The sequence below is a fragment of the Ursus americanus genome, chromosome 7, assembly GCF_024610735.1.
Source record: "Ursus americanus isolate L20-20 chromosome 7, mUrsAme1.1.p, whole genome shotgun sequence".
In the NCBI taxonomy this organism is placed as follows: Eukaryota; Metazoa; Chordata; class Mammalia; order Carnivora; family Ursidae; genus Ursus; species Ursus americanus.
Window position 1 is genome coordinate 10,604,803 of NC_142133.1, and position 11,194 is coordinate 10,615,996.

The window sequence follows — 11,194 nt, forward strand, 5'->3', positions numbered from 1 at the left end:
TTGGCTTCCTGAAATAATTACTCTCTAGTAGTTCAATGGTCTGGTGAGTCCCCGTGAGCCAAGCAGGAGTCTCGTCATATTTCAGTTAATTGAAAGGGTGGATGGAGCACAAGTCTTATTTTTGTATTTTTCATTATGATTCAGATGATTAATTTTCTTAGTTCAGACATGGGGAAACTTATTTCTTTCTTCTTCGTCGTTGTCTTCTTTTTTTACCTTTTCCCATAGAAACATTACATATTGTTATGATGATAATGGATGTTTTCACATCTTTGACTTAATTTCTATTCTAAAATCATTTTAGGACGTGAAGAGCCCCTCATCAATATGTCTGTGCTGTGGCTGCTTCTGGGTCTTCTTGCCCTTACTGGTGAGTAACAGAATGGCAGGAACAGAATGGTATTTCTGATACTTGAAACTGTGGTAGAAAATGTTTTTCTTCTAAGTTGTCCAATAAATACTGGACTTAGTGGCAGCCACTAATGAATGGCCTCTTTCCAGATGCCCCACAAAAGGAGGGAGCACTCTGGAATGTGGAGTGGGCTTAAACCAGCATTGCTGGAGACTGGACTTTAAATATACATCATTGATAAGTACTCATTGTTCCTCTATAAAAACCATCTCACCAAGAGTAGTTATTGAAGTTATTAATAGCTCATGTATTTCCGTAGAAGGATTGAGATGGTTTACCATAATAAGACTAATGTAATTTCAAATAGAAAACTAGCATGGAGGGGATCAAGGACATGTGACGAAGTTAACCACTGAGGCTGACATAGTTGCTGTGCTTGAATTTCAGATTTGGTCTTAAGGTTCCTTGCAGACCAAAAGGGAAAAGTACATGTTTTTTGAAAGTAAAAGGAGGAAGCATAGTTCCTCAGGAGAAGCAAACTTTTTCCTGGCTCTAAATTCTGATGATTTCTCAGATGGGGTCTTACATTCATTCATTTATTGATTGGTCCATTTATTTAACAAGTATTTTTAAATTTCTAAAAGATATTTTGGGACTATAAGGAACTTTAGGGAATAGCTAATGTGACTAGGGAGTGGCTACAGGGCGGGGAGCAATGAATGACACAACCCATTACAATATTAAGGATATTTGTCACCAATTATAAAGATAAACGTGTACTGCTTAAAAAATAAAAAAGGACATGTTGGTTCATTTAATTTTTGGTACACTCATAAAAGACCAGGTCTTTTTGTCTCCACATTTCTTTCAGATTTGTAAAGTAGAAGCATTTACTCCAAAATATTAATATTTTCAGCTCCAAGAAGCTCTTAGTAAGAAAATAAACCTTAACAGGCATCTATATAAACATATAATACACATACGATGATGCGCAATGGATTTGTTTCCAAGGATTTGCAAACCATTAAGATTTGATGATATGAGCAAAGAATAAAGCAAATAAAAAAGAGTAATCTAATGTGAAGTCCTTACAAGCTTATCATAGTGAGATGATTTTCTCAATGGGCAACTTCCTGCCCCCTATATGTATCTTGTTACTGCTCATGTGTCCTTCTGGTATGAATTATTAATACTAGGGAAGCCCTCCTCTTCAGTGACCTTTGTGAAAAACCTCTCTTCCCTGGAAGGGTAGCAGTAGGTAGAGAGAGAGATATGGAAAGGCAAAGACCGAAAAAGAAGTGGATAGAGGCAGCCCCCCTGTGGAAACTTGGTTCTGTGCCCCATTACATGTCCTCCCCTCTTTGCTGTCTTTGGCACCCCCGTCTAGAAAAGTACACCATCCAGAAGACCAGGGAAGGCTAGCTCCAAGTCCTGATGCCTTTACTTTGGGTCTGGGTTGAGACCCCACGGAAGCCCAGGCTTTATACATGTTTCTCCAGAGCAACCATAAATATCTCAGCAGACCAGCCAGGCAGGAATATTTGAGGGAGAAGTATTGAGAGTTCACCTAAGATACAGCATGAAGACTAGTTACAGGGAACAGATCCTCTGGTTTGATTCCAAGACACCGACTCAACAGCACTGGACAGCCCAGGGCTTTGCAAGGAGTATAGCTGCTCCAACAGTTGCTCATGCCTGCAGGATAGGAGGTGACAATTTAGTATCGAGGAGGTTTCTATGATAATTTCCTAGGCACTATATTGTAAATTTCAAAAGTGTACTTCAGTTCAGAGTGAAGTTGTTGTTACTGATGTTGGTAAAGTTCTTTTTATTAATGGCGCTTCATTCATGGACAGAAGATGATCAAAACTAGTCTAGTTCAATGCCTTAGCCTGAAAATTTCTCAATTTGTAGATTCATCTGAAAGCAGCAATTGGGGATGCTATGGAAACATCCGAAACTTTGAGACCCCTGGGGCGTCTTGTGGGATTGGAAAGCGTCATGGCCTGAACTACTGTGGTAGGTTACAATCTCATTGTCCGCCTCCCCCCTCCTCTTTCTCTCAGAAGGTGCCTCCTTTTGGCAAGGGTGGCTTTAACAGGATTTTGTCCTTCCCATAATACCCCGCACCCATGTCTCCCTGTCCTTCCCCACAAATTTTGATCCTTTCAATGTATCCTTTTGGTTCCCACTATTTCCCACAGCCCAGTGGCAGGAAGAGCACTAGACATGGAGTCCAAAGACCTTGTCTGAGTGTGGGCTATGGTTCTTCAACAAGTCATTTAGTTCTCCTCTGCCTCCACTGAAAGGGGTTAAAAGTACTCACTTTACAATTTTGTTGTAAACTCTGGTTGATAGAATGTAGATGAGAGTGCTTTGAAACCACAAAAAATGCTTACAAGGTAAGTGGGCTAGCCAGGTAAATTAGTATTGGTTTTCATTTTGCCCAGCATCCTTGTTATTTTACAAAAGTTTAAGCTCATGTAATTTCTGGGTGTCACTTTAGGGTGGAAAGGTGGGCAAGCGTGAGCAAATCTGTCAGGGAAACTCTCCAAGGACTTCTTGAAGGGGTTGGGAGAGTCTCTCTTTATATATATGGTGCTCGTTGTAGCTGATGGACAGGTACATTTTATTGGGTAACCCTGTTTGGGGTGCTTAGGATAGGGCCAGGGTGTTGTGTCCAGGGAATTGTCCTGCGTGGGCCAGAGCAGCCCCTGAGAGCCCAGCGAGGGGGACTGGCAGCCACAAAGGACATAAAGGACATGACCTCAGTGGATACCAATACAAGCTTAGGTCTAGGAATGGCCACTAGGGATTTCAGATTAGACATGGGCTTCTTGGTCCTAGACCACTGCCCAGATTGTTGGAGGGTGATTTCTCTCCTCTTGAGCTCCCACATCCGCGTAAGTCACACCCGCCACATCCTTCCTTCTATGTTTGCATTAGGAGTTCGTGCTTCTGAAAGGCTGGCTGAAATAGACATGCCGTACCTCCTGAGATATCAGCCCGTGATTCGTACTGTCGGCCAAAAGTACTGTGTGGATCCTGCAGTGATTGCTGGTGTCTTGTCCAGGGAGTCTCATGGTGGCAACGTTATGGCCAATGTGGGCAACATGGGCGATGGCATCGGGGTTGTGCAGGTAACCCTCCATCAGTTATGGCATATGGCACAACACTAAGGGGACACCTTTACATTTGTTGTTGTTGACACCCTGGAGCACAGCTCCATGGGACACAGAACGAAAGGTGCTCCCTGGATCTGAGAGAGTCACAGCTCTGCCTGATACCAGTAGCAGCATCACTGCTTTATTGCGAACCATGGTTTCTTTTCAAAATCAACTGTGCTGTCTTTCCAGGATATCATCCGTGGTACCCTACTCTCGATCCTTGCTCTGTTATTTGGTAACCACGTGACCTCATTTAATCTCCCTAGGACTCAGTTTCCTCACCTATAAAACACCAGCCTCCTAGAATTGTTATAATTGCATATGTGAACGATGTGAATGCAACATTGTGAAAACGTGCTTAGTAGATGGCAGATTCTTAGCAAACACTGAATTCTTTCTCCTTTGTTTTCTTTCTACACAATCCTTAGTTCTGAAGATCCAGTTTTATTTTTGCACAAATTCTGCCTGGTTTCACTTCTCATAGAGTCTTCCGGGGAACGGGCATTAATCCCACAGTTGAATTAATTGGGTACTGGGGGAATCGGTGATGGCAAGGAGACAATGGAGCTGTGGTTTTTTCGATTGCATTTCACATTGTTGTTGTAGTTGCCGAGAAGCCTTTATGTGGAACAGTCATTTCTTAAGCTTTTAGGAAAACGTATTCCTCAGTGATCTTTAAACTGGCTTCCCATTAGTACTTGGAATAACACTTTGCAATTTAAAAGTACTTTCAAATACCTTATTTTGATTTGGAGACCCATCCAATAATCTGATGAGGATGGGGTTGGGGGAAGACATGTAACCCATCCTTTTCAAGTGAGGAAGTGGTTTTACGAGAAGAGAGTCATTGCTGCAGAGTCACATGGCAGCTAGAAAATGCAGAACCGGGACCAAGAGAAACATGGGCGATGTTAGGGTCAGCATCATTTCCGAGGCCCTGCTCTGCCTCCTTCATAAAATCTTGTTCTTGGGAAAAGGATGCGTCCATCTACTTTGAAGATGAAAGAATTCTCCAGAGTCAGACATTTCTCCTAAATATGTTGAAACTCATGTGGAACAGTAACCAAGGATGTATAAGAAAAATTAGAAGTACTTTTAGACATTCAGATTATCTGGAAGGAGAATTCCAAGTACAGATATAAAAACCCCTTTCTGACCTGTTTGGAAGGCTTGTGTTTGCAGCATTGAAGGAGGGCATCGGGCTGGTAGGTCCACTACCTCTCTCACCTCTGGCTTCCAACTCTGCCTCTCCCCAGTACAAGGAAGCAGCTGCGAAATGTCTGCTCATCCTTCCTTTGCCCAAACCTTGTAGCTTTACTCTTTATCTGCAGGGAGATTAGAAGTGGCATTAGTTCGGCCAAAGATGGAAGAGAGAAAAAGGAGGGAAATGAGAAAGCAGCACTGGTCCCATGAAGTCCTATCACCTTCGCACATGGCTTACCTAGCTTTTCCTCTGCCTCCCTCTCTCTAGGACCCTGGTCTTTATGCTCCCACATCCTGGATCAGCGAGTCCCAGGTTTCTCAAATAACTGAGGTCCTGACTGTTAGGATCAAAGAAATCCAGAGGAGGTTTCCAACCTGGACCTCTGACCAGTACCTGAGAGGTAAGTGTAACCCATGGGTTGGTGGTTTCGCAGCATGGAACTAATAAGAACAACTACAAGACCTTGTACGAGATTCCCCAAGAGAATCTAAGTTAACTGCTGAGACCCAGAAGCAATGAGGGGCTATAAGGTCAGCATTAACCCGTCTCACATATTCCAGGCGGACTGTGTGCCTATGCTGGAGCTCCCGGCTACATCCGAAGCAGCCAGGACCTGAGCTGTGACTTCTGCAATGATGTCCTTGCACGAGCCAAATACTTCAGGAGACATGGCTTCTAACACTTCAGAGCAAACCCGAGCTCATTATCACATAGAAGACCTCAACAGTTACACAGATAAAACTAGCCAATGGGGCTTGTAACCGTGAGTCTGAATTTGACCTGAAGGTCATCAAAATCCCATGAAGCACATTAAAGGAGGATTTGTCTGCATTTTGTGGTGTGGTGAGTGTGTAAATGAAGGGCTGTGTCTCCTTAAAGGTACTTCCATGGAAGTTAGCCTTAATGTGGATTTCCACGAAATGAATCCTAGACCTCAGTGACTGGCACTGCCATTTAGCAAATAAAAATACAGGAAGCCCAGTTAAATTTAAATTTCAGGTAAATGGTGAAAGATTTTTTCGTGTTAAGTCCCATGCAATCTTTAGAACACATTTATCCTAAAAAATTATTCAGTTTATCTGAAATACAAATTTATCTGGGTACCTGATATTTTATGCAAATTCTACCACTGATATCTTTGATAAAAATCATAGTTTCTAATTTTAATTGAAAACATTTTTTTAAGATTTTATTTATTTATTTGAGACAGTGAGCTGAGAGAGAAAGAGAGAGCACGAGTGAGGGGAGGGGTAGAGGGAGAGGAAGAAGCAGATTCCCAGCTGAGCAGGGATTCCCTATGCTGGGGGGGGGGTGCCCCATCCCAGAACCCCGGGACCATGACCTGAGCTGAAGACAGACACTTAACCAACTGAGCCACCCAGGTGCCCCTCAAAGAAAACTTCTGATGAGAAAAAGGGTGAGATGGTGGCCTGCCCCATCTGCTGGGTGGAAAAGTTTCGGGAGAGTCACTTGTTTATTTTTTTTTTAAGATTTTATTTATTTGAGATAGAGAAAAAACACAAGCAGTGGGAGCAGCAGAGGGGGAGGGAGAAGCAGGCTCCCCACTGAGCAGGGAGCCTGACACAGGGCTCAATCTTGGTACCCCAGGATCATGACCTGAGCTGAAGGCTGATGCTTAGCCTACTGGGCCATCCGGGTGCCCTGGAGAGTCACTTGTTAACTCTGCAGCATTAGCTTAGCCCAGGGACAGCCTCTCTATCATCTAATTTTACCTCCTCCTTTCTTGGACCCTAGGCAACAGAACCTTCTCCTGCACCCATGCTTCCCCCCCACTCCCTCCAACTCAGCTAAACTATTCCCTGGTTTGGGGCACTTAAGACTAAACAGAGCCACGGAGGATAGTGATTCATCAATCAGAATCACCCTCAAGGACGTTGACCAGCACTATACTGGTAAATTATTTGCCTTAGTCCCAGAACCAGAATTCAAGCCCAGGTTTCTTTCATTTAAACCTTTTTATTTTTCTCTAAGTGACACATGCACATAATTAGATGATTGCAGTTTTTAAAGATTATTTATTTACTAGAGAGAGAACAAGTGGGGGAGTAGGAGCAGAGGGAGAAGGAGTGAGAGAATCTCAAGCAGACTCCGCACTCAGCACGGAGCCTGACATGGGGCTGGATCCCATGACCCTGAGATCATGACCTGAGCTGAAATCAAGCGTCAGACGCTTGACTGACTCAGCCCCCTCAGGCCCCCCTGTAATTAGAGGATTATTAATATGTATGGTGTGCATGTGTCTGTCTGTGTGGTGGGCTGTTAGGGTGTCAACCATCAGGGCTAAAAACGAGAAAGTTAAAGGGGAAAGGTCCCAGGCAAATCCAGATGAGTTGGTCACCTCAGCCGGGCATTAGCCCTCGTGGAAGGTATTTGAAAATGTGTGAGGGTAGTTTTCCTCTTTCCCTCTCTCCTCCTCACACCCTTTGTTTTGTTATCCACACAAGCCTTGGGGGTGGAGAGAGGGAGGGGGGATTGGAAATTACTGGTGTTTTGTGGTGAGGAAAAGGATGCTAAACATTTTGCAGTTAACACTGGGTAGGATGGCCCCATCCTGTGAAGAACATATGTAAATGAAGGTGTGTGTGTGTGTCTGTACATCTTTTTTAAACCTCTTCCTGAGCTAGCCTTTTATCAACTTTATAACTCAGAAAAAATTTTTTAAGAGGTCTTGGAGCCATGTCTTTGAAATGTAAACATCCAAGAAGATAGCTTACCTATGCACCTGTCGCTGTGATAGTTCAGCCTCTAGGCATCTGCTTGTCATAGAAATAAGAAGATTTTTATCACTTCTTCTGATAAAGGTGGATTTAGGGTAAACTACTAAAGAATATGCAGCAAATGGTGCTGTTTTCTTGTATGTAGTAATGGCTAAAAATAGAGCAGCAAAAAAGGATTATAACATTTTGGCTGCTTAAATAGGATAGAATTTCTTTCTATCTTTACAATCTCTTTGCAGGTGATCAACCGTGTCCATGCTCCCATTTATGCTCATTCAATAATGAAACTGCTTCCTTTCTTTTTGATGTTTTGTGTAGATTTTTAATTCCCTGACAACACAAAAAGAAAAGACTGTTTGGTTAAAGATCACTCGGTCCGGGGCTGACAGTCAGCTAGCTGTGTGAGGCACTGGTGTTCCGGAAGGTCTTAATCACGTCCCAGGTCTTTGGTTTTCCTCTTTGTCAAGTACAAGATTTTCATCCAGATGCCGGAGACTTCTTCCTAGAGATTGTGAATCCCGTCACAGAAAATGGTTTTGTCCCAGAGCAGATGCTATGCCATCACAGTTTGCAGCCGAGCTGCGTAGTAACCTGAGATTACTTTACTTTCTTGAACAATTTTTGTTTTCCATGGACTTAATAATCCCCCTTTATTTGCTTACTGCCTTAGTTTTCTCTGTATCTATCTCGAACTGAATTCTAAATATCCTCTCAGGAAGTCTTTCCTGAAGCCTTCTGACCTGCTCCTATCTGAGGTAAATCAGGAGGCTCTGAGAGCATCCTGGGAGTCTCTCCACCACTAGCCCTTTGCAGCTGTCCTCTGTTGCTCCTTCCATTTTTTGCATCCTTCTTTGCTCGCTCCTTTGTTTTGATGGAGCACATTCTCCAGCCGCTTCCTGAGAAAAGTGGATGGAAGGTAAATCTTTTTTAAGACCTCTCATGTTCAAAATATCATTTTTTCTACTGTCATGTGAATTGGTGATTTGGCCTAGTACAAAATTGTAGTTTGGAAATAATTTTCCTTTAAAATTATGAAAGCATTGCCCCGTTGGCCTTCTGGCTTCCAGGGTTACTCTTGAGAAGCCTGAAGTCATTTCAATTTTAATCCTTTGTATATAATACATCCCCTTCTTCCTTCTAGAAGATTGTAGAATCTTTTCTTGTCACATGTTTGATATTTCACAATGATGTGCTTTAGTAACATTCTGGTTTTATCCATTATGCTAGGCATTCGGTCAGTCCCTTCAAATTTAATTTCAAAATTCAAAAAATTTGCTGATAATTCCCTTCCCTCCATCTTTCTCTGTCCTCTTTTCTGTAATAAAGCATGGACTTCCTGGACTGGTCCTCTAAATTTCTTGATTTTTTTTCTCTCTCCTAATTTTCATTTCTGTCCTTTTGCTTTCTAGAAAACTTCTTTATCTCTTAAAGTTTCCAGTAAGTTTTTCATTTCTGCTATCATGTTTTTATTTTCCAGGAGGTGTTTTGTTTTGTTTTTTGTTTTTGTTTTGGTTTGGTTTGGTTTGGTTTCTGCTGTTCTCTGAGTGTTTCTCTTTATAGCATCTTGCTTTGGTTTTATCAATGCAATATTTTCTCTTATTTCTCTATTATTGAGAGTCCTTCCCACTCCCCCAAGTCTTCCTCTTGCAAATCTCTTTTTCTTCCTGATTTTTTCTGTTTGTTCTGACATTTCTATTTCCTGTTGGAAGCTTTCCTCAAATGTCAGGAATTATTTGTTATCTGGACATATTTAAAAGTGTGGGAACTAGAAAGTTTATCAGAAACTCTGAGCACATGGGTGAAGCTTATGTGAGCAACCCCACAAAGTGACCCTACTGGGATATTTGTTGGGAAATCCTCTATGTCTATCTATCTTTACATATTTATTTTGACTGTTCATATGCCTGGGAGAAAAAGCCACATAGTTTTTAGACTTCTCTAGAGAGTAAAGACTTGGCTGCCAGGGTTCTGGAATCCAAGTGGAGGTAGCAGACTGAGGAACTCAGCATTCAACATGCATTTCACTTGGTCTTCCTCTTTTCTGTATCAACCCCTCCCAAATCTGTGCCTGGCATTATCCTGCCCAGAGACCCCCTATATTATGATCCTTTCCAGAGACAAAATCTCTTCTGGGATCAGGGAAGAGGTCCAGGGTTTCAGCGGCTTCTTTGTCATCTTTCAAATGTAAACATCTTTTCTTACCTGGAGTTTCCCTCACTTCCAGAGGTGGCTGATGCCATCAATTTCTGAATCTTGTGAGGATTTTACAATATGAATCCAATTGGTTCTTTGCTTTGCCACTGCCAAGTTTGGATTTCATTCCTACACGTGTTTTATCAGTGTCCGCTTGTCCAAGTGTTTTCCAGCTTTCACAATTCTGCTGCGTTTATCTATCAGAGTCTAGGAATGTTTCCAAGGACTAGGAGTTGTCAACCAGAATTTCTGTGCTTTCTGTATACACACTTCGAGCAAAGTTTGTAGATTTCTCATGCTGTGGATTTATGCCTTTGGTAGATTCTAGTAGATCACGGTGGCAGACAGACTCTAAGATGCATTCTATGGTCCCTTCCTCCTAGTGTTCATGCTCTTGTGGAATTCCCTTCCCTTCACTCTGGGTGGTAACTGGGTCTTGCTTCTAACAAAGAGAATATGGCAAAGATGATGGGATGTTACTTCTGTGGTTACATTACAGAAGATTGTAACTTCCATCTTGTTAGTCAAGTCTCTCTTTAGCTGGCTTTGATGAAGCAAGTTGCCATGCTAGGGAAGCCTATGTGGCAAAGAACGGAGGGTGACCTCTGGCTAACGTCAGCAAGGTACTGAGGGCATTGTCTCAACAACCCAAAGGAACTGAAGCTTACCAACAACCATATGAGTGAGCTTTGCAGCAGGTCCTTCCATAATTTACCTTTCAGATGAGACTCTAGCTCTGAGGTTGATTGCAGCTTTGTGAAAGACGCAGAAGCAGAGGTCTAGCTGAGCTGTGCCTGGATTCCACAGAAACTGATATTTTGGAAGGGTAATCAGTGCAGAATCAAGAAGATTACCTAATTAGATAAATATTAGGGAAATATAATTGCTTCCCAAACAAAAAATCAATTATCTTTCATTTTGAAAATTTTCTGTATTGCTCCCTTTTTATTTTTATCAGTGTAATATAAACACATAGAAAAAAATAGAATTGTGCAAATAATAAAAAGCAGAAGTAACCCCACCCCATCCCTCCTCAGACAGCCTTAAGGCAACAAAATTCTTTTAATTAATATTAAATTGATTAGGGGCACCTGGGTGGCTCAGTCGTTAAGCGTCTGCCTTCGGCTCAGGGCGTGATCCCAGGGTTCTGGGGTCAAGCCCCCAGTAGGGCTCCCTGCTCCGCTGGAGCCTGCTTCTTCCTCTCCCACTGCCCCTGCTTGTGTTCCCTCTCTTGCTGGTTGTCTCTCTCTGTCAAATAAATCAATAAAATATTTTTAAAAAATTAAATTGATTAAATTTCTTTTAATAAATGATATTTATATCATTCCATTATGTGGATGTACTATTATTTAATAAATTTCCTAATGGAAGTTTGGATCATTGACATCCTTCTCCATGCCTGAATTTTATTGTGGAAATTTTCAAACCAATAGGAAGGCTGAAAACTTAAACATGGGCACCCATATTCCCACTACCTAGATTCTACCCCTTAACGTATAACTATACTTGCTTTATTACATATCTAGTCAACTATCCATCT

The 11,194-nt window shown here is 42.1% G+C and overlaps 1 protein-coding gene across 1 annotated transcript; it reads left to right on the top strand.

Moving 5' to 3' along the window:
• Positions 1-327: 327 nt before the first annotated feature.
• LYG1 (lysozyme g1) lies at positions 328-5,402 on the top strand. Its single transcript, XM_045771624.2, has 5 exons — positions 328-370; positions 2,267-2,371; positions 3,299-3,492; positions 4,991-5,123; positions 5,284-5,402. The coding sequence occupies exons 1-5, from the start codon at positions 328-330 to the stop codon at positions 5,400-5,402; spliced, it is 594 nt and encodes a 197-aa protein (XP_045627580.1).
• The last annotated feature ends 5,792 nt before the right edge of the window (positions 5,403-11,194 follow it).